The sequence below is a fragment of the Triturus cristatus genome, chromosome 4_1, assembly GCF_964204655.1.
Source record: "Triturus cristatus chromosome 4_1, aTriCri1.1, whole genome shotgun sequence".
Lineage (NCBI taxonomy): Eukaryota > Metazoa > Chordata > Amphibia > Caudata > Salamandridae > Triturus > Triturus cristatus.
In genome coordinates this window covers 441,773,590-441,799,531 of record NC_140585.1, presented here as the reverse complement: position 1 = coordinate 441,799,531, position 25,942 = coordinate 441,773,590, and the positions used below count along the sequence as shown (strand labels likewise).

The 25,942-nt window shown below is 43.0% G+C and overlaps 1 protein-coding gene across 2 annotated transcripts in view; it reads right to left on the bottom strand.

Annotated features, from left to right (window-relative positions):
• DYRK4 (dual specificity tyrosine phosphorylation regulated kinase 4) overlaps window positions 1-25,942 on the bottom strand; it is an 827,849-nt gene that overhangs the window by 570,814 nt on the left and 231,093 nt on the right. For both annotated transcript variants that reach the window (XM_085652599.1, XM_085652598.1), the window contains exon 3: window positions 4,192-4,324. In XM_085652599.1, the coding sequence (XP_085508725.1) occupies window positions 4,192-4,324 (133 nt within the window). The remainder of the gene's footprint in view (window positions 1-4,191; window positions 4,325-25,942) is intronic.

Here is a 25,942-nt window from a genome sequence, read left to right as displayed (position 1 = left end):
ACTCAACTTGGAAAAGACAAAAGTCCTCATTCTCTGAACCACACCTTCGGCGTGGAAAAACACGTGGTGGCTCACCACCCTCGGCAGCCCCGACCCCCACAGACCACGCCATGAACCTCTGTATCGTAGTCGACTCCTCCCTCTCCATAAACCAACAGGTCAACGCCGTCACCTCCAGCTGCTTCAACACCCTCCGCATCCTCCGCAAGACCTTCAAGTGGATCCCCCCAGGCAAGGAAGACAGTCACCCATGCACTCATTACCAGCAGGCTGGACTACAGAAACACCCTCTACGCTGTCATCAACAAGTCTCTACTCCACAAGCTCCAGACACTACAGAACACCACCGCCAGACTCGTCCTCGGGATCCCCTGACACAAACATCAGCCAACACCTACGCAAGCTCCACTGGCTCCATGTCAAGAAAAGAGTCCCCTTCAAGATACTCACCTATGCCTATAAATGCCTACACAGCACCGGACCCCAATACCGAAATGACAGAATGACTCTCCACGTACCCAAAAGAAACTCCACCAACCTTCTCCTCAACGAAAACCCGTGCATCTGCAGAGCCAGAGAAGGGGGAAGATCCTTCACATACATCGTGGCCAAGACCCGGAACGACCTTCCCACCGACATCAGACATGCCCACACCCTGGACACCTTCAGAAAGGCTCTGAAGACCTGGCTCTTCAACTGAAATGGAACTGCTGACCCCCCCCCCCCAGCGCCTTGAGACCCACACGGGTGAGTAGTCTGTTTATAATCCCCCTGATTGATTAATTGAGAGTCAATACCTTCGCTCCTGACACTCGCTCCCCACAGCTTGCCTTGCTTACTGGGAGTCCAAAGAATGCCGTCGCCATGGAGAATCCTCCGATTCCCGCCCCAACAGTACTCTCTCCTCTCATCATGCAGCAATCTCTAATGTGGACATGAGGGGCACACCTGTCTTGTGAATTCCTCCTCATTTTCGGTGTGGCGACTACTGGCGTGCTTCCTTAGCGTCAGTGGTGCCAGCTACAAGACTTCTACCCCGTCTTCTAAGAATTGCTTAAGCGCTTGATAATCCAAGAAAGAAGCGGAACCGGCACTCCAACGGTTTTTTTCATCTGACTTTATTTTTTAGAGTCAATTCATCCACGCGTTCCGGCTGTTGCTCACAGCCTTGTTCATGATGACGAGCAAGTAATTGTGTCTTTCATTAAATACACACTTTCTCCACAAGACATGCTCATGGAAAGAGGACAACGATTTTCTATCTTATAAAGGGCTAGTGCCTATAAAATTCTCTCATTATTTTTAAAGTGCAGGACAGTTCCAACTATTTCATGTTGTAACCTTATTTTAATCCAAACAAAGTCCGTACCTCCTCATCATCCAGGACATCTGTAAGTTCCAACTTATAATATGGTTTTAATAAATAGTTAAAAACTGCCCCTTCAGTGTTATAAGTTTTCTGATATTTTCGAGTTGAGTTCACGCTATATAAAACTCCTCATTTTCAAAGGTTACAGGTAGGAAATAGAATTTGAAAAACTTGAGAAATTCATTGCAAAAAAACAAAGGTTACAGGGATTTTATAGTTAGGAAACAAAATTTAAAAAACAGAGAAATTCACTGAAAGAACAAAGGTTACAGGGAGGTTATATTTAAAACCAGTGAAATTCAGCAGTTATAGTTACCTGAGCTAACTATAACTTACGCCCACGCAATCCACTGCTTATGACCTCACACATTACATCACTCCTGACATGGTCAGTGACATCACTAATGGCATCACTGTCAAGTGAAATGTGAGCCTAAGTATAACATTCCTATAACCTTTGTTTGTTTTTTCTGTCAATTTCTAAGGTTTTTCTTAAGCATATGATTAGCACAGTGCCATCTACGCTCATCATATGCTTAAATGACAAAATCCTTTTACCACTCCGGGCATGGTATAACAAGCTTTGAAACTGGTAAAATGTCATCCAAGCCAACCCGAAATTAATAAAAGCAACTCCTGACAAGTGTTTTACAATCGTACATCATTTGTCATTTTACAGCTCAGCGTGGTTGTCACTGTGCTAATCCTATGCTTAAAGACTTTGCCGTCGAAATGACAAAAGACTGTGTCCCTTTCTATCTTTGAATGGATGGAACTGTGCTAATCCTATGGTTAAATACTTTGATAGAAACCAGATATTGAGGGGAGCAAATTTAGAGTGTCACTGGTGTAGTAGGGTGCTCTATACAGGAGCTTCTCTCCACCTAAACTGTGGAACTACCCAGAGTTCTCAGCTTCTTTTTTGCATATATATAAATAAATAAATATATATATTTTTGTTGTTCTTATGGACAATTTTTAAAAAATGTTTTTTTAAAAACAAGCACTTTAGAGCTCTTTAGCACTTTGTTTTGATCACTTTGCGCTTTAAGGACATATTGCAATACAATAAGCACTAGCTCTTTTTAAACAACGTATAGGGTTTTAATATCAATCCATCAGACTGACTTGAGGATGATTAATATGCTACCATGACAAATATATATGAGAAATTTATTTTCAGACATTGGTTGTCATATCGAAATATTTAAAATTTTATTTTTTATCGTTTGAATGTACATGGAGAAGAGCAGGCTTGCAGCTATATGGCAGGAAGGATGTCCAATACGCACTATACATAACTGTGTTGCAGAGAGCCCAAGGATTAGCTATATCTGGTATCTCATTATGTGAGTTAAAAATTTTTGTATTACAATGAAATAATTTTTTTAGATGTAATTAAAACAATGATGGAACGACAGATATGTCAAACCACTAGCACTTTTTTAATGTAAGAATAATTTATAATGGTATCGTAATCTGGGAATTGGTAAAATACAATGGACAGTCTGTTGTGTGTTGCAGTGGCCGTTTCATTGCCCAATTATGCTCAGGTGTTCTGTATTCACAATAAAAATTAGAATGATTGAGGCAGCGCGTCATGTGATCGAGACCGCGCTGGAGCGGTCGAAACGCGTCATGCTAGGCACTGGCCTGTGGTAGACTATGCGCGATCTACTTTGTTCCTGTAATAAAGCACTGTGATTATAAAACGACAACGCCTTGTGGTGCGTACCTGTGTGGCCTCAACAAGAGTATGTGGTGAGCCAGGATTGTGTCCGTCAAATAAATAAATATTTCTTGATATTAATAAGAAAGTCTTCCACATATGTGCGCATATTTACAATACCCAGCAATAACATTATCAATTAATGGGGTCATCTGGGAGGGAGAAGGCCACAACATTGAGGCACTAATAACCTTCTGTGAAGTACACCAAATAAAATATAATATTGAATAACTGGCTATTCGACTATTTGCAACGCAATGAAAATGCAACTGTGAAAAAAAAACATGAGACTGCATTTAATCATATTCAGTTAAATGAAAGACAAGGGATAGCGAATTCACGCAATGTACAAAATGTTAATTAAACCATACCAAGCGAAAGAACTCGCCAGTACATGAACGTTGTTTAAATGAGAGTCTTTCCACTTCACGAAAATATCTTTATCTTTTTTTACCTAAATGTAATCGGTACGCATGTAAATGTGATTTAATTTAGCGGGTGCATAACTTTAATATTGACCGTACTGATTAATTAACCTTTCTTGTATGGTACATATTGTTTTTAACTTCTTAATGACTATTTTGTAAATTTTCATTTTCTCACATCAACACCTACTGGACATTCAAGGAGGTTTCCATTTGGATAATATTGCTTTTTCCATTCTTCTCCCAAGATCGAAAAATCATAGTTTCACCAAAACAACTCAACAAACAGATCAAATAATCAATGTTAGAATTATTCCTAAAAGAATTGTAGCAAAAGACTATAACAGTGGTATGAACCTCTACCAACATTTTGAAAACATGGAAACTGATATCAAAATGGAAAGAACAAACTACACATATGTTAAAATAATCTGCACATTTGTTGGCTTCTTTTAGAGGCAAAAAATCAAAACATTTGGAAGCTGGTATTTGTAATCAGTCTGACGTTCCCGACACAGACTGATGTGGAGCAGAAAAGTAAAATCACGTTGATTTAGCTTAGCTCCATGTTGACAGCCCTTAATGTGTCAAATGGATCGAAATGCCCACATACAGCCAAGGTTACACTGTAAATAAAAGAAGTTCAAATATTAAGACCATTTCCTTACCAGCAGTTTTTAAAGGAGGTTTGTGACTCTGAATTGTCTTTTCGGAGTTAGCTGGCAAAATCTTGTTACTGGGTTCCCCTAATCGTTCAGCAGCAGGGAATTGGATTCCATGCTGGCCCTGAGGTCTATTGTCCTGAAAAGAAAAATGTTTTTGTTGTCTTTAAACATTTAAATTGATTTTGCATCAGCTTTAAATTAAAATGGTATACATTCAAACTAGATATTTACTAGCATTGGCGTCAGACTCAAAACTGGTCTCTCACCACAGTTGGACGATTTTATAAGAACCATTTCATTGATTTTTAACTCAACAAGCATTGCTCTCTCCAAATCAACACAGTGATTACAAAACTTTCCCAATGGGCCCGCCGCCCCGATTAGACCCCTAGTTGCCATATCTAGCAGGGGTATTAGTATTCTACTCAGCCACGTTCTCCCAGTCGGTAATAGGCCCACCATTTTCCCTAACCTGTCATACTTGCGGGGGCATCCACATGCAGTATAGATGATCGCTTCCATCTTTTTACACCAGTCCACACCCTTCCTCAAGGAGCCAGAGGGGGTGCGTTAAAGGACCTCCAGTGTTTGGCTATATCTCTTTCGGCCAACATTGTCCCCATCCCCACCAGTATCCTGTCAGCTCTGGGCCCTCCCACGTCCGCAAGGATGCCCAACATTGCAAGCCTAGGGTTTGTTTTGATTGGATGTATGACGTTACAACGCATACTTTTACAATGCGGTTCTTACAATGCACCTTCCATTACAATTGCTATTACAACGCAAGCCATTACAACGTAAATTACTATTCTAACACCGCAAGGTGCTTTCCTCAGGGAAGGTGCTGCTCAGTGTGGCATATGCGTTGTAATGCATGTGTTGTAATAGCATGCGTTGTAATGGAACTTGTGTTGCATTGGCTGCATTGTAAAGGCATTGCGTTGTAAAGGCATTGCGTTGTAATGGATGCTTCCCGTCTCGATCTGCTGCCCACCAACCTAGACAGTATGGAGAGGACTCTTGACTAAAAGCGCTGTATAACCGGCAGGTCCATTCCACATGATAGCAGCTGTAGGCGCGCAGGTGATGAGCACACCCCGGCTCTCCAAAGTCGATAGGGTGTGAGATATGCCTGCTGTAGGTACTTAAATTGGGCGAGGTGGAGTCCTGCCAAAATTGCTAATGTGCGAGTAGCCCGTAGTAGGACGATTTAAAGCTCACAACAAAATGTTAGTGGTGGCGATGGCCTTGTTGTATTAGATGTGTCAATGGCCTCTGAAATCATTGCCCACAACAAAATGTAACAATATTGATGAAAGTAGCACGTGGATTTACAGTAAAATCCGCAGACTTAGAGTCTGATTTAGAGAGTGGTAGACAGGGTACTATAGCACAAACATGGCAGAGTACCCTGTCCACGAAACTGACGGTCCGTCCACATGATTTAGAGTCCAGTGGACCTTCAGTTTCCAATGGAGGACGGAACAGCAGATTTAGGTAACCCTTTCTTGATGATGCTATATGTTCAAAGGTCGCAAACTAGTTTTCTACATCATTTTTTGTCTGATTATTCTCATCATTCATTCATACCATAAGAAACTGTCAAGAGCAGTGGTTGTGATTACCAAGGAGTGAGGAGCTGTCCTATATAGGTAAACCTCAAGGGCAAGATATGGCATTGACTAATTACACCGTATGTTGTTCTGATTCATTGGCAACTTCCTCGATTGAAAGTAGTGTCTGCGAATCAAAGGCAAGTAAGACTTTCCCAACCACAGTCTCTGTTAAACCAAGCTTTCTTCGAGCCCTATTTTAGGTACACTAAAGATGGGCATCTTCAATCATTATAGAGACAGACTTTAATGAAAAGCAGGATTTGCTAGTCATATATGAAGATAATGGCACGTGCTGCTTTAAAGCACTTTTAATTTACCAGAGTCCATAAAGTTCTTAACACCACAACGTGAGCCCCGGGATCAAGGGAGGTAACCGCGCTCTCTGCCTGGTGTGTTTAGGAGAGAGACAAGGAAAGGGCACAGGGCACTTATATGTGTACCAGAAGTCTGCCACAATGAGGGGGCCTGGTTTGACCGCGCAACAAGATGGCTGCTTGAAGTGCGAACTCTGCCGGCCGGGAAGTTAATCCTTCTTTATCCGTGACATGGAGAGTCATCGGCGTTGCAAAAATACCCCTAGGACTCGCCTAGGTTGAGGAGTGATATATGAACACGCCATGTAAAAAGGGGACAAGGGCACCCAAAGGAATTAGACAGGGACCTTGGGAAGTTACGTATTACAGGAAACAGTGGTCCCTGAAAGCGACAAAATAGTTAAACAAAAAATGAATATAGTCAAAATTGGTACTATATTATAGCCAATGTCCAGCCGGACATGGCAACTTTAATAAGTAGAGGTAATTAGCAGTGATCCAGAGAATGTAAGTAGAGTCTTAGTGGGACACAAGCCTGTATCCTGGGACTTACATATCATGAGGACAACAAATTGTGAAACACAATCAGGCAATTACAATGATGTTTCTTTTTTAGAGATAATGAGTAGCGAAACATCAAGTACAAATATTGCCACCCTCACAATGTATTATATACAGAAATATTAAATGTGTAAGGTGGACAACAAAGTCGACGACGTTTCGATCCTTATCAGAGGGATTTAGGATCATCATCAGGACTATTCAGTTAAATTGCCCATATTTAGATGCCTAAGTAAACATAGGACAATAAGGCAAACAACAAAAACATACATAGGTATGGAGAAAATTTCATGGAAGAAAAAGGGAAAAAGAAAATGGCAATGAATTGGTTATTACTACGTTTGAACGGATCATACAAATTACATCAGAAAAACATTAGTGTCAGATCAGGGGCTAGTCCCTATTTGAAATCTTATGCAGTAGTAATATTGCGGGCATAAACCAACCGGAAAGGTAAAAACTGAAGGATACGAGAGAAGAAGTGTGATTATAGAAAAAATTGCGTGAAAAGGTAGGTGATTTACATACACTCGAGGGCTAAGAAATATCACTAGATACGGAGTGCGGAGAGATATTGTGAGCCGTAGGAGGGTGCTGCATAAAAGGCCAACCGGTGTCGGGAAGAAAAAGCGGTGGGTGACAGGGTTAGATAACGGCGCAGAAGCTTGTTTGAGCGAAGGGAGTGAGGGGAATACCTCGTGTTACCACTTAGGGCAACGGAGCGGGCGCCGAGTCTGGGTCGAAAAACTGGTACGTGAATTAAAATTGGACGCGTTTCGAAGGAACAATGCCTGTGGAGGGAAATATAAGAATGAGGATAAGGAAGTGAAGTGGCATATACGTAGGAAGTGGGGTGGGTGGAGAGATTACCTACGAACATCAATTTCCGGAGTGGGAGACACGGTAAAGGAAATCTGATGGGAGAAAGTTAATAGAATTAGGGAAATATGACCAGGATCCGAGGGGTGAGCAGAACATGAGGGCGACGGGGCCGCAGTGGCGAAGCTTACCTCAATGTGATAAAAGAGATGAATTCCGTGGCCATGCAGAGGACAGCCCGTTCGGACGATGCCGGATCGACTGTGAAGGGGGTGTTGACATGCGTCATATTGTAGGTGTGTGTGGTCATGTGGGCGGTCACATGGGTGGTCATGTGGTCTTGAGCAGTGCCGTGCGGGTGAATGGGAGAAACGTAGGTGTATTTGGGCGCCATATTGGAAGGGTAGAAAGAGAAGGGTTGCTAAATGAAGAGCAAGGCGGCCAGGGAATTAAAGACAGAAGAAAGAAGGGAAACGTGAGATGGCTTGCCTTGGCAGAAAATGAAAGTGTTAAGAGAATACATTGGATATTTATAGAAAAATAAACGTATCACAGCAATAAACATTTGTTAGGTAAAAACATTCGATTATGCACAACAATGCCACTCAGGCATCCGAGTAGTGGCGAATGGGGACCGTGGTGTACGGGTCATTGTACATAAATTGTAAATGAGCAAGTCCAGCATGTACTTCTGTGTGTACTTTCAGTGTTCCGGTCAGTGTTCATGAGAGTGAGGATGAAATGAATCCAACAAGTTCATAGCAAGGAGGTCCAATCCTCAAGGCGATTCAACCCTCTATGTATGCTTCCTGTCTTTAGAATCCACTTTAATTCTTCCTTATTCAGCAGTTTGGCGAGATCTGCGCCCCTCGGTGGAGTCTTCACTACAGAAATTACTGTCCAGCGTATATCATCCTCAGTGTGGCCTGTGGCCTCAAAATGTTCGACCAATGGTGCATTGGGGGTTTTGCATCTTAATCTGCTTCTGTGCTGACAGATTCTTACTCGGATTTTTTGCGTGGTCTGACCTATGTAAATCATATCGCAGGGACAGAAGATTGCATAAATAACATTACAAGTGTTACAGTTACTGAAGTGATTGTGAGGTTTACGTATATTCCCATATACAAACTCCTTGCAGTCAGTGGTAAATCCACACACAGAGCAGTTGCCGCATCTATTATGACCAATCACAGACGGTAAGGACCAGTGGTCATGAAGGGTACCCGTGTTTGTGGTACTAGGGAGTGCTGCTCTGACCAAGTGGTCCTTAATGTTCTTGCTTTTTCTAAAAGCAAAGAGGGGTTTCTCTAGGTTAAGTATTCCAGCGTTGACTACACTCCAATGTTTAAGAATACTTTTTCGAAGTTTGTTTGAGGAGAGGGAAAAAGTGGTTACGCATACTATGCGGTTCTCTGATTTCTTGGGTTTGGGTTCCAAGAGAATATCCCTCGGACAGTACCATGCTCTTTTGAGGGCGTTTCGGATCAATCTTTTGGGATACCCTCTGGAGGTCAGTTTGTTGCTCAATGTTTTGGCTTCCCTGAAGTAATCCTCCTTAAGGGTACAGTTGCGTCTGATACGGAGGTATTGGGAATAGGGAAGAGAGTCTTTTAAAGCTCTAGGATGATTGCTGCTATATTTCAACAGAGTATTATGCTCAGTTGGTTTCCTGAAAAGGCTGGTAATCAGATGTCCATCTTTGTGTGCTATATTGAGGTCAAGAAAAGGAATGGATATTTTGTTATGTGTAAGTGTGAATTTAAGACCACCGCAGTTGTTGTTCAGCCAGTGAAGGAAATTTTCGAGCATGATTTGGGTGTCATGCCAGATCAGGAAGATGTCATCTATGTATCGTTTCCAAAGTGACATGGCAGAGAAGAAAGGATTGTGTTGGGCCAGTATGTAGTTCGTCTCCAGTGCGTTCATGTATAAGATAGCCAGATTCGGTGCAAAAACTGCTCCCATGGATGTGCCTTTGGTTTGCTGGTAGTAATGACCGTCAAACAAAAAGAAATTTCTGGTCAGGCAGATCTCGAGAAGTTGCAAAATGAAAATGGTAGGGACTGCGTGTGGTCTGATGCGTGTGTCTAAATTCGTCTCAATGATGAGTAATGCATCTCGCTGGGGGATGTTAGTCTATAGAGACTCAACATCAAGAGTGCAAAGTATGTCAGTTGAGGGGTTAAAAATGTGATTTTCTACCAGGGTAATCATCTGCATACTATCTCTGACATAGTATGGTGTAGATGGAACGAATTCCTTTATGAAAAAGTCTACATATAGACCAAGTGGCTCTAGAATGGAACCGCAACCTGAGACGATGGGGCGTCCAGGAGGGTTCTTAGTGTCCTTGTGGATCTTAGGTAGAGTGTAAATAACTGGCATCCGCGGAGCCTTCGCATTCAGAAACTGATATTCGAGTTTGGATAGGAAACCTTGATCTAAACCAGATTTGGTGACCTGCTGGATGATTTGTTTGAGTTCATTGGTGGGGTTGGTGGGGAGTCTGCAGTAATGATATGTATTACCTAGTTGCCTTAATATTTCATTTTTATAGGTAATGGTTTCTTGTAGTACTATTCCACCACCTTTATCGGCAGGTTTGATGACAATCGTGTTGTTAGTCTTGAGAGTTTGAAGTGCTGATTTTTCTGCCATTGAAATATTATAAGGGATGAAGTGGTGTTCTGTGGCCAGTTGTGATAGGTCATTTAGTACCAACTTCTCAAAGGTGGAAATCTCCGGTGGGACCATATTGGCCGACGGGGAGAAAGTGGACGGAGGTCTCAAAGGGGTGTTGGGTGCTTTGGGTGAAAGAGGATTTAGCAAAAAGTAGCTATGTAATCTCAGTTTGCGAAAAAACCTAAGGACTTCGGTCTGTAGGTCAAGAAAGTTAGTCTTTGTGGTGGGTACGAATGAAAGGCCCTTGCTTAGTACAGATAATTCAGAGTCATTTAAATGGTGTTTAGTAAGATTAAATATAGGAAGTAAGAGGTTGGTTTGTGTCTGGCTAGGGGAGTTAGCGTTGTCCATGTGTTGTGAATAGTCTACCAACGATAATAGTTGCGTCGTGTTTGCCGTTCTCCTGGTGGGTTTTGCCAATGGGCACGCTTCAGGCCCCCTCTTTTTTGTGGCTCGTGCTGGCCACGTCCTAAAAAAGAGGCTGAAGGTTGTGGATTACCTGGTGCTCTGTTGGCACTGCTAGTCCCTTCGCCTGGATCGGAACTATCAGAAGAGTCCACAGAGGTGTCAGAGAATCCTACTAGAGTGTGTCCTCTATTGAATCGGCCCCAGGGACGGTTGATACGTTGGTTATTGTAGGATCGGTTGATATAGAAATCTTTGGTTAGGTAGGGGTAAGTGCGTTCAGTGGAGTAGGTTTTAATGTCCTTCTTTACTTTAATGGATTTCTTATTCTGTTCTATTCTACAGAATTCGTCCACGGTTTTCTGTACTTGTTCTAGCAGTTTCTTACTATCAGATATCGTGTCGCTGCTTGTTATTTGTCTTTCAATGTCTGTTATCTCTTCCAGAAGTTTCTTGAGTTCTTCTGTCTCTAAGTCGATACCTAGGACCATCCAGTGGCTAGAGCAGGTGGTACTAATGTAACTGAAATTTGTGATGTATTTAGGAATGTCAGTGAAAATTCCGGGTATGTTTCTGACTTGGAGGCCTGTGGGAATAATATCGGCTTTTAAATACTCTGTGAGCATCCGTATCATGAGTTGTAACCTGACAGACTTTTTCTTGGTTTTCTCTAGTTGCTCAGGCAGTGTGGAACTAGTTTCTTGGGGAGCATTGGTGGAGTCGGTGAAGAGGGATGGACCTTCTAGAATCTTTTTGATGTATTCATCTGTATAAAGGGGTGCGTGATCTGACATGACACGAAAAATGGGGGGGGGGGGAAAGGAAAACTAGAGATATGGTAGTCGGTAGGGAAGGAAAGTGACCCACTATCTAAACAAGAAGGGGGAATAAGAGCATGAGCCCTTGCAATCTAGCGATTGCGCTTACTATGTAAAAAGGGGACAAGGGCACCCAAAGGAATTAGACAGGGACCTTGGGAAGTTACGTATTACAGGAAACAGTGGTCCCTGAAAGCGAAAAAATAGTTAAACAAAAAATGAATATAGTCAAAATTGGTACTATATTATAGCCAATGTCCAGCCGGGCATGGCAACTTTAATAAGTAGAGGTAATTAGCAGTGATCCAGAGAATGTAAGTAGAGTCTTAGTGGGACACAAGCCTGTATCCTGGGACTTACATATCATGAGGGCAACAAATTGTGAAACACAATCAGGCAATTACAATGATGTTTCTTTTTTAGAGATAATGAGTAGTGAAACATCTAGTACAAATATTGCCACCCTCACAATGTATTATATACAGAAATATTAAATGTGTAAGGTGGACAACAAAGTCGACGACGTTTCGATCCTTATCAGAGGGATTTAGGATCATCATCAGGACTATTCAGTTAAATTGCCCATATTTAGATGCCTGAGTAAACATAGGACAATAAGGCAAACAACAAAAACATACATAGGTATGGAGAAAATTTCATGGAAGAAAAAGGGAAAAAGAAAATGGCAATGAATTGACGTTATTACTACGTTTGAACGGATCATACAAATTACATCAGAAAAACATTAGTGTCAGATCAGGGGCTAGTCCCTATTTGAAATCTTATGCAGTAGTAATATTGCGGGCATAAACCAACCGGAAAGGTAAAAACTGAAGGATACGAGAGAAGAAGTGCGATTATAGAAAAAATTGCGTGAAAAGGTAGGTGATTTACATACACTCGAGGGCTAAGAAATATCACTAGATACGGAGTGCGGAGAGATATTGTGAGCCGTAGGAGGGTGCTGCGTAAAAGGCCAACCGGTGTCGGGAAGAAAAAGCGGTGGGTGACAGGGTTAGATAACGGCGCAGAAGCTTGTTTGAGCGAAGGGAGTGAGGGGAATACCTCGTGTTACCACTTAAGGCAACGGAGCGGGCGCCGAGTCTGGGTCGAAAAACTGGTACGTGAATTAAAATTGGACGCGTTTCGAAGGAACAATGCCTGTGGAGGGAAATATAAGAATGAGGAGAAGGAAGTGAAGTGGCATATACGTAGGAAGTGGGGTGGGTGGAGAGTTTACCTACGAACATCAATTTCCGGAGTGGGAGACACGGTAAAGGAAATCTGATGGGAGAAAGTTAATAGAATTAGGGAAATATGACCAGGATCCGAGGGGTGAGCAGAACATGAGGGCGACGGGGCCGCAGTGGCGAAGCTTACCTCAATGTGATAAAAGAGATGAATTCCGTGGCCATGCAGAGGACAGCGCGTTCGGACGATGCCGGATCGACTGTGAAGGGGGTGTTGACATGCGTCATATTGTAGGTGTGTGCGGTCATGTGGGCGGTCACATGGGTGGTCATGTGGTCTTGAGCAGTGCCGTGCGGGTGAATGGGAGAAACGTAGGTGTATTTGGGCGCCATATTGGAAGGGTAGAGAGAGAAGGGTTGCTAAATGAAGAGCAAGGCGGCCAGGGAATTAAAGACAGAAGAAAGAAGGGAAAAGTGAGATGGCTTGCCTTGGCAGAAAATGAAAGTGTTAAGAGAATACATTGGATATTTATAGAAAAATAAACGTATCACCGCAATAAACATTTGTTAGGTAAAAATATTCGATTATGCACAACAATGCCACTCAGGCATCCGAGTAGTGGCGAATGGGGACCGTGGTGTACGGGTCATTGTACATAAATTGTAAATGAGCAAATCCAGCATGTACTTAGCAAGGAGGTCTAGTCCTCACGGGGGTTAGACCTTCTGTGTGTACTTTCAGTGTTCCGGTCAGTGCTCATGAGAGTGAGGATGAAATGAATCCAACAAGTTCATAGCAAGGAGGTCCAATCCTCAAGGCGATTCAACCCTCTATGTATGCTTCCTGTCTTTAGAATCCACTTTACTTCTTCCTTATTCAGCAGTTGGGCGAGATCTGCGCCCCTCGGTGGAGTCTTCACTACAGAAATTACTGTCCAGCGTATATCATCCTCAGTGTGGCCTGTGGCCTCAAAATGTTCGACCAATGGTGCATTGGGTGTTTTGCATCTTAATCTGCTTCTGTGCTGACAGATTCTTACCCGGATTTTTTGCGTGGTCTGACCTATGTAAATCATATCGCAGGGACAGAAGATTGCATAAATAACATTACAAGTGTTACAGTTACTGAAGTGATTGTGAGGTTTACGTATATTCCCATATACAAACTCCTTGCAGTCAGTGGTAAATCCACACACAGAGTAGTTGCCGCATCTATTATGACCAATCACAGACGGTAAGGACCAGTGGTCATGAAGGGTACCAACAGAGCACCAGGTAATCCACAACCTTCAGCCTCTTTTTTAGGACGTGGCCAGCACGAGCCACAAAAAAGAGGGGGCCTGAAGCGTGCCCATTGGCAAAACCCACCAGGAGAACGGCAAACACGACGCAACTATTATCGTTGGTAGACTATTCACAACACATGGACAACGCTAACTCCCCTAGCCAGACACAAACCAACCTCTTACTTCCTATATTTAATCTTACTAAACACCATTTAAATGACTCTGAATTATCTGTACTAAGCAAGGGCCTTTCATTCGTACCCACCACAAAGACTAACTTTCTTGACCTACAGACCGAAGTCCTTAGGTTTTTTCGCAAACTGAGATTACATAGCTACTTTTTGCTAAATCCTCCTTCACCCAAAGCACCCAACACCCCTTTGAGACCTCCGTCCACTTTCTCCCCTGAGGAAATATGAATTTTATGATCAGTTATGTCCCCTATCTTAGACCCCAACGGCTCCATGTACATGCTACAAGTACATGTATGTTCCCTCCAGTTCCAGCTATGAAGACGCAAATACATGTACGTCCAACGTCAACATGTCCTCTTTCAGATCCGCCATGAATGGGTCGAATATTCCATTCCTAAGTATGATTGGCCACCGACTTTATATGGTTCACTTTTCTAGTTTTACAGTTCAGGCGAGTAGGCCCTGAATTCTGTCATCAAGCCTTTTCCTGCTTCTGCCTCTGAAATGCTCCAGCCTGGACCTGCATCCGTGTCCATGAACTTTGTCTTACTCCCTGCGCGGCTAACGGTGCCTGACGCGGCCTGTTGCCTGCCAAAAACTGTATTCAGCCTTCAAGTTATCTGCTCCGCTCCTCATCCAATGCATTCCTGTCTAGTAGTTTAGGTAAACATCCTTCCAGCTACCGAGCAAAGGGCCCGGCCTCGCTGTCTCTATACAAGTAATTCATAGCCCCTGTTACCATGGAAGATTCCTGCCCCCTCGCATCTCATGTAGACACATAGACGCTTGTACATGCACTAACAGTCAGTATAGAATAGATTCCGTCCGAGAGACCTTTCCTTTTGGATAAAACAGTTCCTTAAACAAAGATATTAGATACGATTTGGGATTAGGTTGACCTGACCCCCCAGACTTCTGTCTCCACATGTAGAGCTAAATGTCAATTCCCCTTCACCCTCTAGTTGCACGTCAATCACACGTCATGCGGCTGCGCGCGCATCTCTGCCAAATATTTCTGCTGACACTGCAGGATTCTCTTATGGATCCACCCATTTGTGACATCATTTTAAATGACGTTTCTGGTATACGCCTGTTATTACGCCTATTTTCATTACGTATGTGTATTCTTATCTGTATTATCAGCTGTTACGCCTCCTGCATCTGTCTTAATGCAATGCTTTTCATATATATATTGTTACTTGTCAATAATGTATTGCCTATCCCTTCCTGAACCTTCGTGGTGATGGAATAAGATTGCCTGGTTCGAACCATAATTCCTTTGTAAGGAATAAAGTCCTTTTCAGAACCTCTAATACCACGGATTCTGCCTCTTATTTTGACTGAGTTATTCTTACTAGACTTTACCGCATAAAAAATAGTACAGGTAATTTAAATATTTACCACATAAATTGGCGCCCGAAGAGGGACACTTTCTCATCTCACGCGCCGGAGGTGCGTTGCAGGCCCGGTCTCCTGCCACAGCTGGACGGACAAAAACGCGTACCCGCAGGATTTCCTGTATCTCCCTCCGGCCAAGCGGGGGTGACTGAGGCTGCGATCAACACCCAGACGAGGCGGTGAGAAGTGCGAAGTATCCCGACCAGAGCCTAGCTGAGAGAGCAAGATCCGAGGTATACAGAGGCCCACCAGGTTCCGAAGTTCCGAGTCCAGTCGAGTCCAGTCCGGTCCAGTTCAGTTCAGTTCCGAGGCCTTCCGTTCCGTGCTACCCGGTGAGTACCGTTGCTGGGGAGGCATTTAGACGTGCACATTAATTTGTGCCGGTCCTGACGGGTTTGGGTACACAGATCCGGTCTGCACTGTTTTAGCAGTGTATCTGTACTGTTTAGCAGTATATCCAGTATGTTCATGTATATAATTCAGTATTATATAGTATTAGTATTATGTCAGTAACTAGTTTTCTTCTAATTATCATTGTTCGTTAAATGTTAAATGTTAAAAGTTAAATGTTTTACTATGTTTAAAAATCGTGGTATGAATGAGTGTTCATTATTGTGTTTGTTGCATTAATTTGTGTTCAAGTCCAGTTTGAGTAAGAATCAAGTAGGAAGGTTTGAAGATGCCGTTCTTTTCAAAATTAAGACAGATCAAAACTAGAAAAGGAGTACTCGAAGAAGCTGTTCCCATTCCACCTAGGGACACTCCAGGGTATTTTATGTATCATAAACATGGCCTAGATGCCGTATTATATCTTGACTTATGGGTGGATTACACCAAGGATCTAGCAGAAAGTCAGAGGTGGCCCGTAGCTGGGACATGGGATGCAGATTGCATCATGAGAGTAGAAGAAGAATTATGGAAAAAGAAAGCCAGACAGTCACAGAAAGATGCCATTGAGTTATGGCGTAAAGAATCGCATAGGCGCACAGAGAAAGCGCTCAGACAGGAAGAGAAAAGTAGGGAGAACTCAAATAAAGCCCGAGAAAATATATTAGTTGAAGAAGGTATCCGAGTAACAACAGAACAAGTAGACAGACAACGAAACACTCTTATGAATGGTATGTATCCTCTTTTGGCCGAAGGTCTACCTAAGGCCACCCCGGAAATACCGAAAGATTTGCCACCTCCATTACTCCCGATTAAAGCACATCCCAAGACCGCAAAAGATATTTTCCTTTCCTCCTATTTAGACGAGGTAGCTCCCGAATATGTTAATGTTCCACCACACACGCCACCTGTCGATGGTGCTCAACCCCGAGATCATCCGCCCCCAACTCCGCAACCACAAACTCCTCCGCACAATACAACAGGTCCATTTGTTTCCACCACTTTTCCTGCATCCACAGTTTCTACCTTACATCCCACAAACCCTTTTGTGCCTAGCACCTCAGAAGGTGCGACAGGAGGTGCGGCAGCAATTTTTGCCACGCCACCATCACGAAGCAAATCGTCTCTTAGAGATTTAGCAAACCAACGTACACCCCAAATAGCAACGTCCGACATGTTTAAAGAACATCTTGTAGATTGTAGATATGATCCAGTGCCCGGTAAAAATGACAGAATGCTGCTATCATCACTACGTATACGACGAGCTTCAATATATTTAACGACGCTACCAGGAATGATTAAACATTTAGACAATATATATCGTTTTGTCCAAACAGGGCAAGGCCCTGAAAGTATTGACGAAGCCATGGAATACCAGAAAGCGGATATACAGAGACAACTGTTACGTTTCTTCATAAACTGCTTGATCAGAGACAGAGATAGGTCCGAGGTAGATCAGGATGAAATGCAAGTACTTACCAGATGGGGTCAGAATATATCTGAGGGAAAACATGATAAACAGACGTGTATAGTAGCTATGTGCCGAAAGATCCGCAAAGAAGTAGAACGAATACATAAAGCCAGATTGGAGGCAGACAAAACTGAATCAGAGGGAGAGGAGGAGGAAGAACCAGAAATGCCCACAGGACAATTAGAAACAATAGCCTATGTAGGTAGGGGAAGACCTTGTAATAATACCAGATACTTTAATGACTCGATACGTCCGATACGTCCAGAATGTAACAGACATTTTCAAGCCCCTATGTTAAATACGAAGTCCCCTGAACACTTATTCCAGGCTGCTGATAAATTACTCCGAGACCGAAGGGGGTACCATATGCTCGATTCTATGGATGAACAAGAATTAGCCAGGTCAGCAGTACAATGGGCTGACAGTTCTGAAAAATACAGTGATGATGCGTTAGCACACACGTTTTTGAATCTTACCCCAGACGAACAGCGTTTAGCTGGTATATACATGATACAACACCTCGTTATATTATATAGAAGCCAACACTCCGATCCTGGTCCCCTACCTGATATATTGATAGAATTACTCACGAACAAATGGAGAGGTTCAGGTACTGATTTAATTAAAGAAATTCTAGAATATCGACACCAGTACATTGTCTTCGTATGCCCAGAACATGTTTCAGTTCCCCCCAAGTTGGAAAGAAAAACGTACCACATAGACAGACAGAATCCCTTACGCGAAGTACACCCAATCAGAGGTGAGGACAATATTTTTAAACGCGTGTTTGTGTACGCGCCCATAACTAAAATTGAATTATTAGAAATGAAGAAAGTAGTACCTAGCCATGACAAAGACCCAGCAGGTTTCCACCGTGAGATAAAAGACATGTTACTCATGGGAGAGTATACTTATCCTGACATTATGAAAATATTAAAAGTTTTATTGCCTGCCGGTATTTACGAGAAACTCAAAGAAAAGGAATGGGAGGTGGGAGACCAAAAGATAGATTGGACAGCATTAGAAAACGAAGAAAAGGCCCGAGCTGCAGGTTCAGGGCTCGGGGAAAGGACTACAGCATTACCAGGATTATTAGTGCAGGTACTACCACGTTTATTAACTACGAAAAAGGAAGACTGGGGTGCAATCTCAGCCTGTAAACAAAAACAAGATGAAGACACTAGTGATTTCTATTCCCGATTTGAAAAATGTTTTGGTATTAATAGTGGCATAAAAGCAAGTAGTGAGTCGTATCCACATCTGTTTGTGACAAAATTAGTTGAAAATTCCCTGCCCCAAGTTAAGAGTAGAGTATTAAAATTCGAGAGTACTTGGCAAGGTAACACACCGTCACAGATGTTACAAATGTTACAATATCATCACAATAGAATTAGAGAAGAACAAGAACATGAACAAAGACGTATGAAAGACACGAAAATGAAAATGCTTGTTGCTCAGTCAGTTCCAGCTGACGGTCATAAAAAGGGTATGACACAGTCCAATGATTCAGTAGGTCCTGTTAGAGGGACATGCAACTATTGTAAACAGCCAGGTCATTATATACACGATTGCGCAGTTCTGAAACATAATATCTCTACGGGTATAACGAAAGAGAGACCACGTCCGCCTAGACAGGATCAGATCCAACAACAAGTACCTCAGAATATACAGCCTATGCCAGCTGTACAACAGACCGCACCACAACCACAACAACAACCACAACAACAGCCACAGCCTATTGCTGCAATACAAAACACGACACAACAAATGTACCAGTATGCACAAAATGACTATCCAGAGTATCAGCGCTACACATGAAATAGCCTAGAGAGGGAAGTTGGCCTACCCCTTATTGAGGTTCCCGTAGATCAAGAGGGTCCTTACGTACAGAGTCAAGTATTAGGGAAAGACAGAAAGTTTCTACTCGATACAGGGGCAAGCAGAACCACTATCAGTCACAGCGAAGTCCCAGGGGCACCCCTCTCAGGCTCACAAAATATTTCCCTTGGTTTTTCAGGAAAGCCCACTATTAACGAAGTATCGCAACCACTTGCATTCACAGTCGGTCCATTAACACGGACTACAGATCTATTGCTTACTAAATCATGTCCAGAAAACTTGTTAGGTATAAAAACATTGAAGGCTCTAGGAGCTGTAATATGTTGTTCTCCGGAAGGAGTACGACTGTTTTTGCGTGACTTTAAAGGTCACTACGTGTCTAGAGACATGGATCACCGGTTACAGAATCTACCTGCACATTTATGGGCGCAAGGCCCCACTGATGTAGGTTGTATGCATATTACACCATATCGAGTCACACTCAAAACAGGAGTGGTACTACCACGAATACGACAATACAAGTTACCCCCAGATGCTGTTGTGGCTTTACTGCAAATCATTGACGAGCTCATTGCACAAGGAGTGGTTGTGGAAACCGACTCCAATGTATGTAATTCCCCGATAATTCCGATTCTTAAACGAACTGATCCAAAAGCACCACCAGTATATCGATTAGTTATTGATCTGCGAGAATTAAATAAATGCATTGTACCACAATACCCCGTGGTCCCAGATATCTCTTCATTGCTAACAGCCATAGATTCAGAAGCAACGTTCTTTACTGTAATTGATCTCAAGAACGCTTTCTTTAGCGTCCCAATCGATCCGGAAAGCCAATATTTGTTCGGATTCAGTTTAAATGGACGAAGTTTTAAATTCACACGCGCACCTCAAGGATTCACGGAAAGCCCCAGCATCTATAGCCAAGCACTGAAAAGAGAACTTGACAGTATCCACATGCCAGCTAACACTGCCCTGCTTCAATACGTCGATGATCTACTGATCACCGCCCGAAGCGAACCTGAATGTGAAAAGGCATCACTGACGGTTTTACATTTCTTAGCCGACAAGGGGCACAAAGTGTCCCCTTCAAAGCTGCAATTCTGTGTCCAGCAAGTTGTGTACCTTGGGCACTTGCTGTCCAAGGGGGGAAGACAGCTTACACCCGACCGTATCCAGTTAATTGTTAACATGCCGCCACCCAAGACACAAAAGGAGGTACGGGCATTCATAGGCCTCACTTCGTACTGTAGGCAGTGGATCCCTCAATATGCATTTCTAGCGAAACCACTCATTCAGTTGACAACACAGGAGGCAGCGACATCGACTGTCCTCCCTTGGACTCAGGAACATACGCAAGCTTTTGAAAGCTTAAAGAAAGTTTTATGCCAAGCACCTGTTTTAGCAACACCATGTTACAGAAAACGTTTTACACTCTTTGTTACAGAACGTGAAGGTACTGCTTTGTCAGTGCTCACGCAGGAACAAGCAGGATCACACAAGCCATGTGCTTATTTTTCCAGTACATTAGATCCCGTAGCCCAGGCTCTTCCTGCGTGCCTGAAATCAGTCGCAGCAACAGCTTTAGCAATCAGACAAAGCGATGCCATAGTGTTAGGACATCAATTGACAGTACAAGTACCACACGCAGTAGAGGTTCTCTTGAACCGGACCCAAACACAACACTTGACTATAGCAAGACTGACGGGTTATGAATTGACATTGTTCCAGCCACACATAGAAATCAGACGTTGTAGTACATTAAATCCTGCCACACTTTTGCCATTAAGTGGAACAGACCCATTGGCACATGATTGTATTGAAGTTATTACTATTACGACGAAACCCAGACAAGACTTGACAGATATTCCATTATCAGATCCAGACCTGACATTGTATGTAGATGGTTCATGCATGAGAACAAATACAGGAGAGTTAGTGGCCGCTTATGCAGTCACAACAGATACTAAAATTATTGAAACGAATTGTATCGATACCTTGTCAGCTCAAGCAGCAGAGCTCATCGCTCTGACACAAGCCTGTATTCAAGCCAAAAATAAGAAAGTCAACATATACACAGATTCACGTTATGCATTCGGAGTCGTCCATGACTTCGGCGTACTTTGGCGAGAGAGAGGTTATTTAACTTCTCACGGCGCCCACATCCAGCACGGTCCCCTTACTCAAGCTCTGTTAGATGCAATACATCTGCCGACTGCAATATCGATTATGAAGTGTAAAGCCCATACAAAAGTGACTGACATTATTTCTCAGGGTAACGACCTAGCTGACAGAACAGCTAAACAAACCGCTCAGAATCAGACTCATACAACTGACACGACAAAGACAATAGTTCCGACACCAACACACTGCATGACAGTTAAGGATCCCGCCCTTGATGTAATTGACATACAGACACATGCTACACCAGAAGAAATAAAGAGATGGACTGAATTAGGAGGGATCCAAACGGATCAAGGATGGATGACGAAGGGAAAATCTATATGGTTTCTTCCTGACTCCATGGTTCAAGTCATCATTAACACAATACATAGTCCAGCACACCTAGGAGAGAAAGCTATGCTAGACAGTATTCAACACATTTGGTTCAATAAACACTTGCGAGCAGCAGCTAAACAGAAAGTACGTACCTGTATGATTTGTTGTCAGTTCAATCCAGGAAAAGGCGTACCTGTAGAACAGGGTGGATTTCAATCCCCCGATCACCCTTTTGAAGTCCTCCAGATGGATTATATCCAGATGGAACGTTGTCGAGTATTCAAATATGTCCTCGTAGTTGTATGCGCTCTTTCCCGGTGGACAGAGGCGTATCCCGTCTCAGATTACACTGCCCCGACTACTGCCAAACAGTTAGTTCGAGAATTCTTCCCACGGTATGGTTTGCCCCGTGTCGTGTACTCAGATAATGGCCAGCCATTCTCATCTGAGCTAATGAAACATGTTTCACTTCTGTTAGGCTATCAATGGAAATTCCACTGTGTCCGACATCCCGAGGCAGCAGGTCTCGTGGAGCGGCATAATCAAACTTTGAAAATTAGACTGTCCAAAGTATGTAGAGAAAAAGGTGTCGACTGGATAGTAGCTTTACCAGTTGCGCTCTTTTACATGAGAATGGTAGCACACTCTCGAACAGGGCTATCCCCGTATGAGGTGATCTTCGGTAGACCACCAAATATGTGGGGGACGCCTATACCTCGTAAAATCACTGATGTTGATAGTAATATGCTGACAGATTACCTGGCTTCCTTGATGTCTGCACTACAATCTTGTCGTTCACAGGTAGCTGCAGCTTTTCCCGATAACACTGAGGTGAAGCCCCATGACGTGGTTCCGGGAGATCTTGTACTTGTAAGGAACTTCGACAGAAGGAACCCGCTGGAGCCTCGCTGGCAGTCGCCTAAACTCGTCTTATTGACCACAAGGACAGCCGTGAAGATTGAGGGACGTAAAGGGTGGTTGCACTCGAGCCATATAAAAAAATTTCATGGACTATCATCCGACTTGAATTTTCAGCCCTGCATTCCCTCACAGACTGACTCAAAACTCCCCCTGGTTGACAAGCCAGAAAAAGAAAACTATAAACTGAAACTAAGGTCTAGCAAGTCAGACAATTTGATTGTTTAAGTCCTCTCCAAGGTGAATCAGTTGAATTTGTCTCTGACATGTATCCTCTAGACCGAAATAGAGAGAGAAATAGACAGAAACAGCTCAAGAAACATGCGTACTGTAAATCACTTCGTAGTCACTGCATAGTGACATTGTTAATTATGTTTTTTCTAAGTCTTTTGATTATCATTGCCAGTATATTATTACACATGTATTACCCTATTTCCAAGCGTGCTTTCAATGCTACTGCCGAACATTCTTTTAGCGAATTACCCCCGCATGAGTTGTCCTATAGATTTGCGCTGCGCAACAACACATTCATTAGTATGTTACATCATTCTCATCAGACCAGCAATGCTACAAATTGTTGGATATGTGGCCGACTCCCTCCCTATCAGAAATACAAGGGAGTTCTGCCCCTCTTTCCGTATCCATTCACACACAATGGCTCCTGTGGAGCATGGTTTAGTTTGATTAATTCCCTAGATTCAAATACAGTAGTTTATCAAGACAACTGGGTATGGGGAAACCTGAACCTAGTTTTACTTAAAGTCTGCTACCCTAACAAGGAGGGACTTCCCAAAAGAACAGGAACTGATCTAGAAAATGAAGTATATGGATTAGGTAACTTTACACTTAATCTCATGATCCTGAATGTTGAATCCGAAGCTACACCAATCTTGCCCGCTATGTCAGTATTTCCAGTTAGAGGCGAATTATGTGTGAGAAAGAATGGTTCAATGCACATGGGTCATAGTAAATGTACCACTGTAATAGAATTCAGTGATAAAGGCAAGTCTACATTTAGAGCTTCTCGTCACTCCTACTTCATCTGTGGTCACACCGCATACATACGCCTACCCCTAGATTGGGATGGTACCTGTTACATTGCATTCCTTCTGCCACCTGTTTTCCTAGCCCCGCCTGATTACCATAGGAATACCCATTTAGTACACAATAGACAGCAGAGAGATCTCCCGATTGTCGACTACACTGAAACAGCATGGGAGCAATATACAGATTTCAATAAAGGTTTCTTTCCCTACATAGGTACAGTCACTAATAGTAAGCTGATACGTAGATTAACTAGAACCCTTGAAGCAGTAGTGAATGAAACTACTTCCGCCTTAGGCAACTTAACAGAGGAGCAGTCTGCGATGCGGATTGTTGTTCTCCAAAATCGTCTTGTCCTTGACGTCATTCTGGCCGATGGGGGCGGAGCTTGTAGGGTCATCGGATCAAGTTGCTGTGTTTTCATACCAGAAAACGCGCCGTCAGTATACAAAGCCATAACTCGACTTCATAAGATCGTAAGCCAGATACACCAGAATCCAGGCACCTGGACTTGGTCCGGTTGGTTCTGGAGCGTGTTGTCAGCCTGGGGATGGAGGATCCTATCCTTCCTAGGTATTTGCTTTCTCATTCTATTCAGTTGCTGCTTGTGTCTACAATGTGGGCCAGAGATTTGTGGTCTGTGTGCCACATCGTGTATCCCGCCTTCAAATTTTCATTCAAGATCCCGGAAGAAGAAAGAAGAACAAATGATGCTATATGAACAGATTGATGGATTGATGAAAATGGATATTTCATAAGGGTCCGTAGGGGACAAGGAGGGAATGAGGAAATATGAATTTTATGATCAGTTATGTCCCCTATCTTAGACCCCAACGGCTCCATGTACATGCTACAAGTACATGTATGTTCCCTCCAGTTCCAGCTATGAAGACGCAAATACATGTACGTCCGTCAACATGTCCTCTTTCAGATCCGCCATGAATGGGTCGAATATTCCATTCCTAAGTATGATTGGCCACCGACTTTATATGGTTCACTTTTCTAGTTTGAGAGTTCAGGCGAGTAGGCCCTGAATTCTGTCATCAAGCCTTTTCCTGCTTCTGCCTCTGAAATGCTCCAGCCTGGACCTGCATCCGTGTCCATGAACTTTGTCTTACTCCCTGCGCGGCTAACGGTGCCTGACGCGGCCTGTTGCCTGCCAAAAACTGTATTCAGCCTTCAAGTTATCTGCTCCGCTCCTCATCCAATGCATTCCTGTCTAGTAGTTTAGGTAAACATCCTTCCAGCTACCGACCGGCCTCGCTGTCTCTATACAAGTAATTCATAGCCCCTGTTACCATGGAAGATTCCTGCCCCCTCGCATCTCATGTAGACACATAGACGCTTGTACATGCACTAACAGTCAGTATAGAATAGATTCCGTCCGAGAGACCTTTCCTTTTGGATAAAACAGTTCCTTAAACAAAGATATTAGATACGATTTGGGATTAGGTTGACCTGACCCCCCAGACTTATGTCTCCACATGTAGAGCTAAATGTCAATTCCCCTTCACCCTCTAGTTGCACGTCAATCACACGTCATGCGGCTGCGCGCGCATCTCTGCCAAATATTTCTGCTGACACTGCAGGATTCTCTTATGGATCCACCCATTTGTGACATCATTTTAAATGACGTTTCTGGTATACGCCTGTTATTACGCCTATTTTCATTACGTATGTGTATTCTTATCTGTATTATCAGCTGTTACGCCTCCTACATCTGTCTTAATGCAATGCTTTTCATATATATATTGTTACTTGTCAATAATGTATTGCCTATCCCTTCCTGAACCTTCGTGGTGATGGAATAAGATTGCCTGGTTCGAACCATAATTCCTTTGTAAGGAATAAAGTCCTTTTCAGAACCTCTAATACCACGGATTCTGCCTCTTATTTTGACTGAGTTATTCTTACTAGACTTTACCGCATAAAAAATAGTACAGGTAATTTAAATATTTACCACACCCCGTCGGCCAATATGGTCCCACCGGAGATTTCCACCTTTGAGAAGTTGGTACTAAATGACCTATCACAACTGGCCACAGAACACCACTTCATCCCTTATAATATTTCAATGGCAGAAAAATCAGCACTTCAAACTCTCAAGACTAACAAAACGATTGTCATCAAACCTGCCGATAAAGGCGGTGGAATAGTACTACAAGAAACCACTACCTATAAAAATGAAATATTAAGGCAACTAGGTAATACAGATCATTACTGCAGACTCCCCACCAACCCCACCAATGAACTCAAACAAATCATCCAGCAGGTCACCAAATCTGGTTTAGATCAAGGTTTCCTATCCAA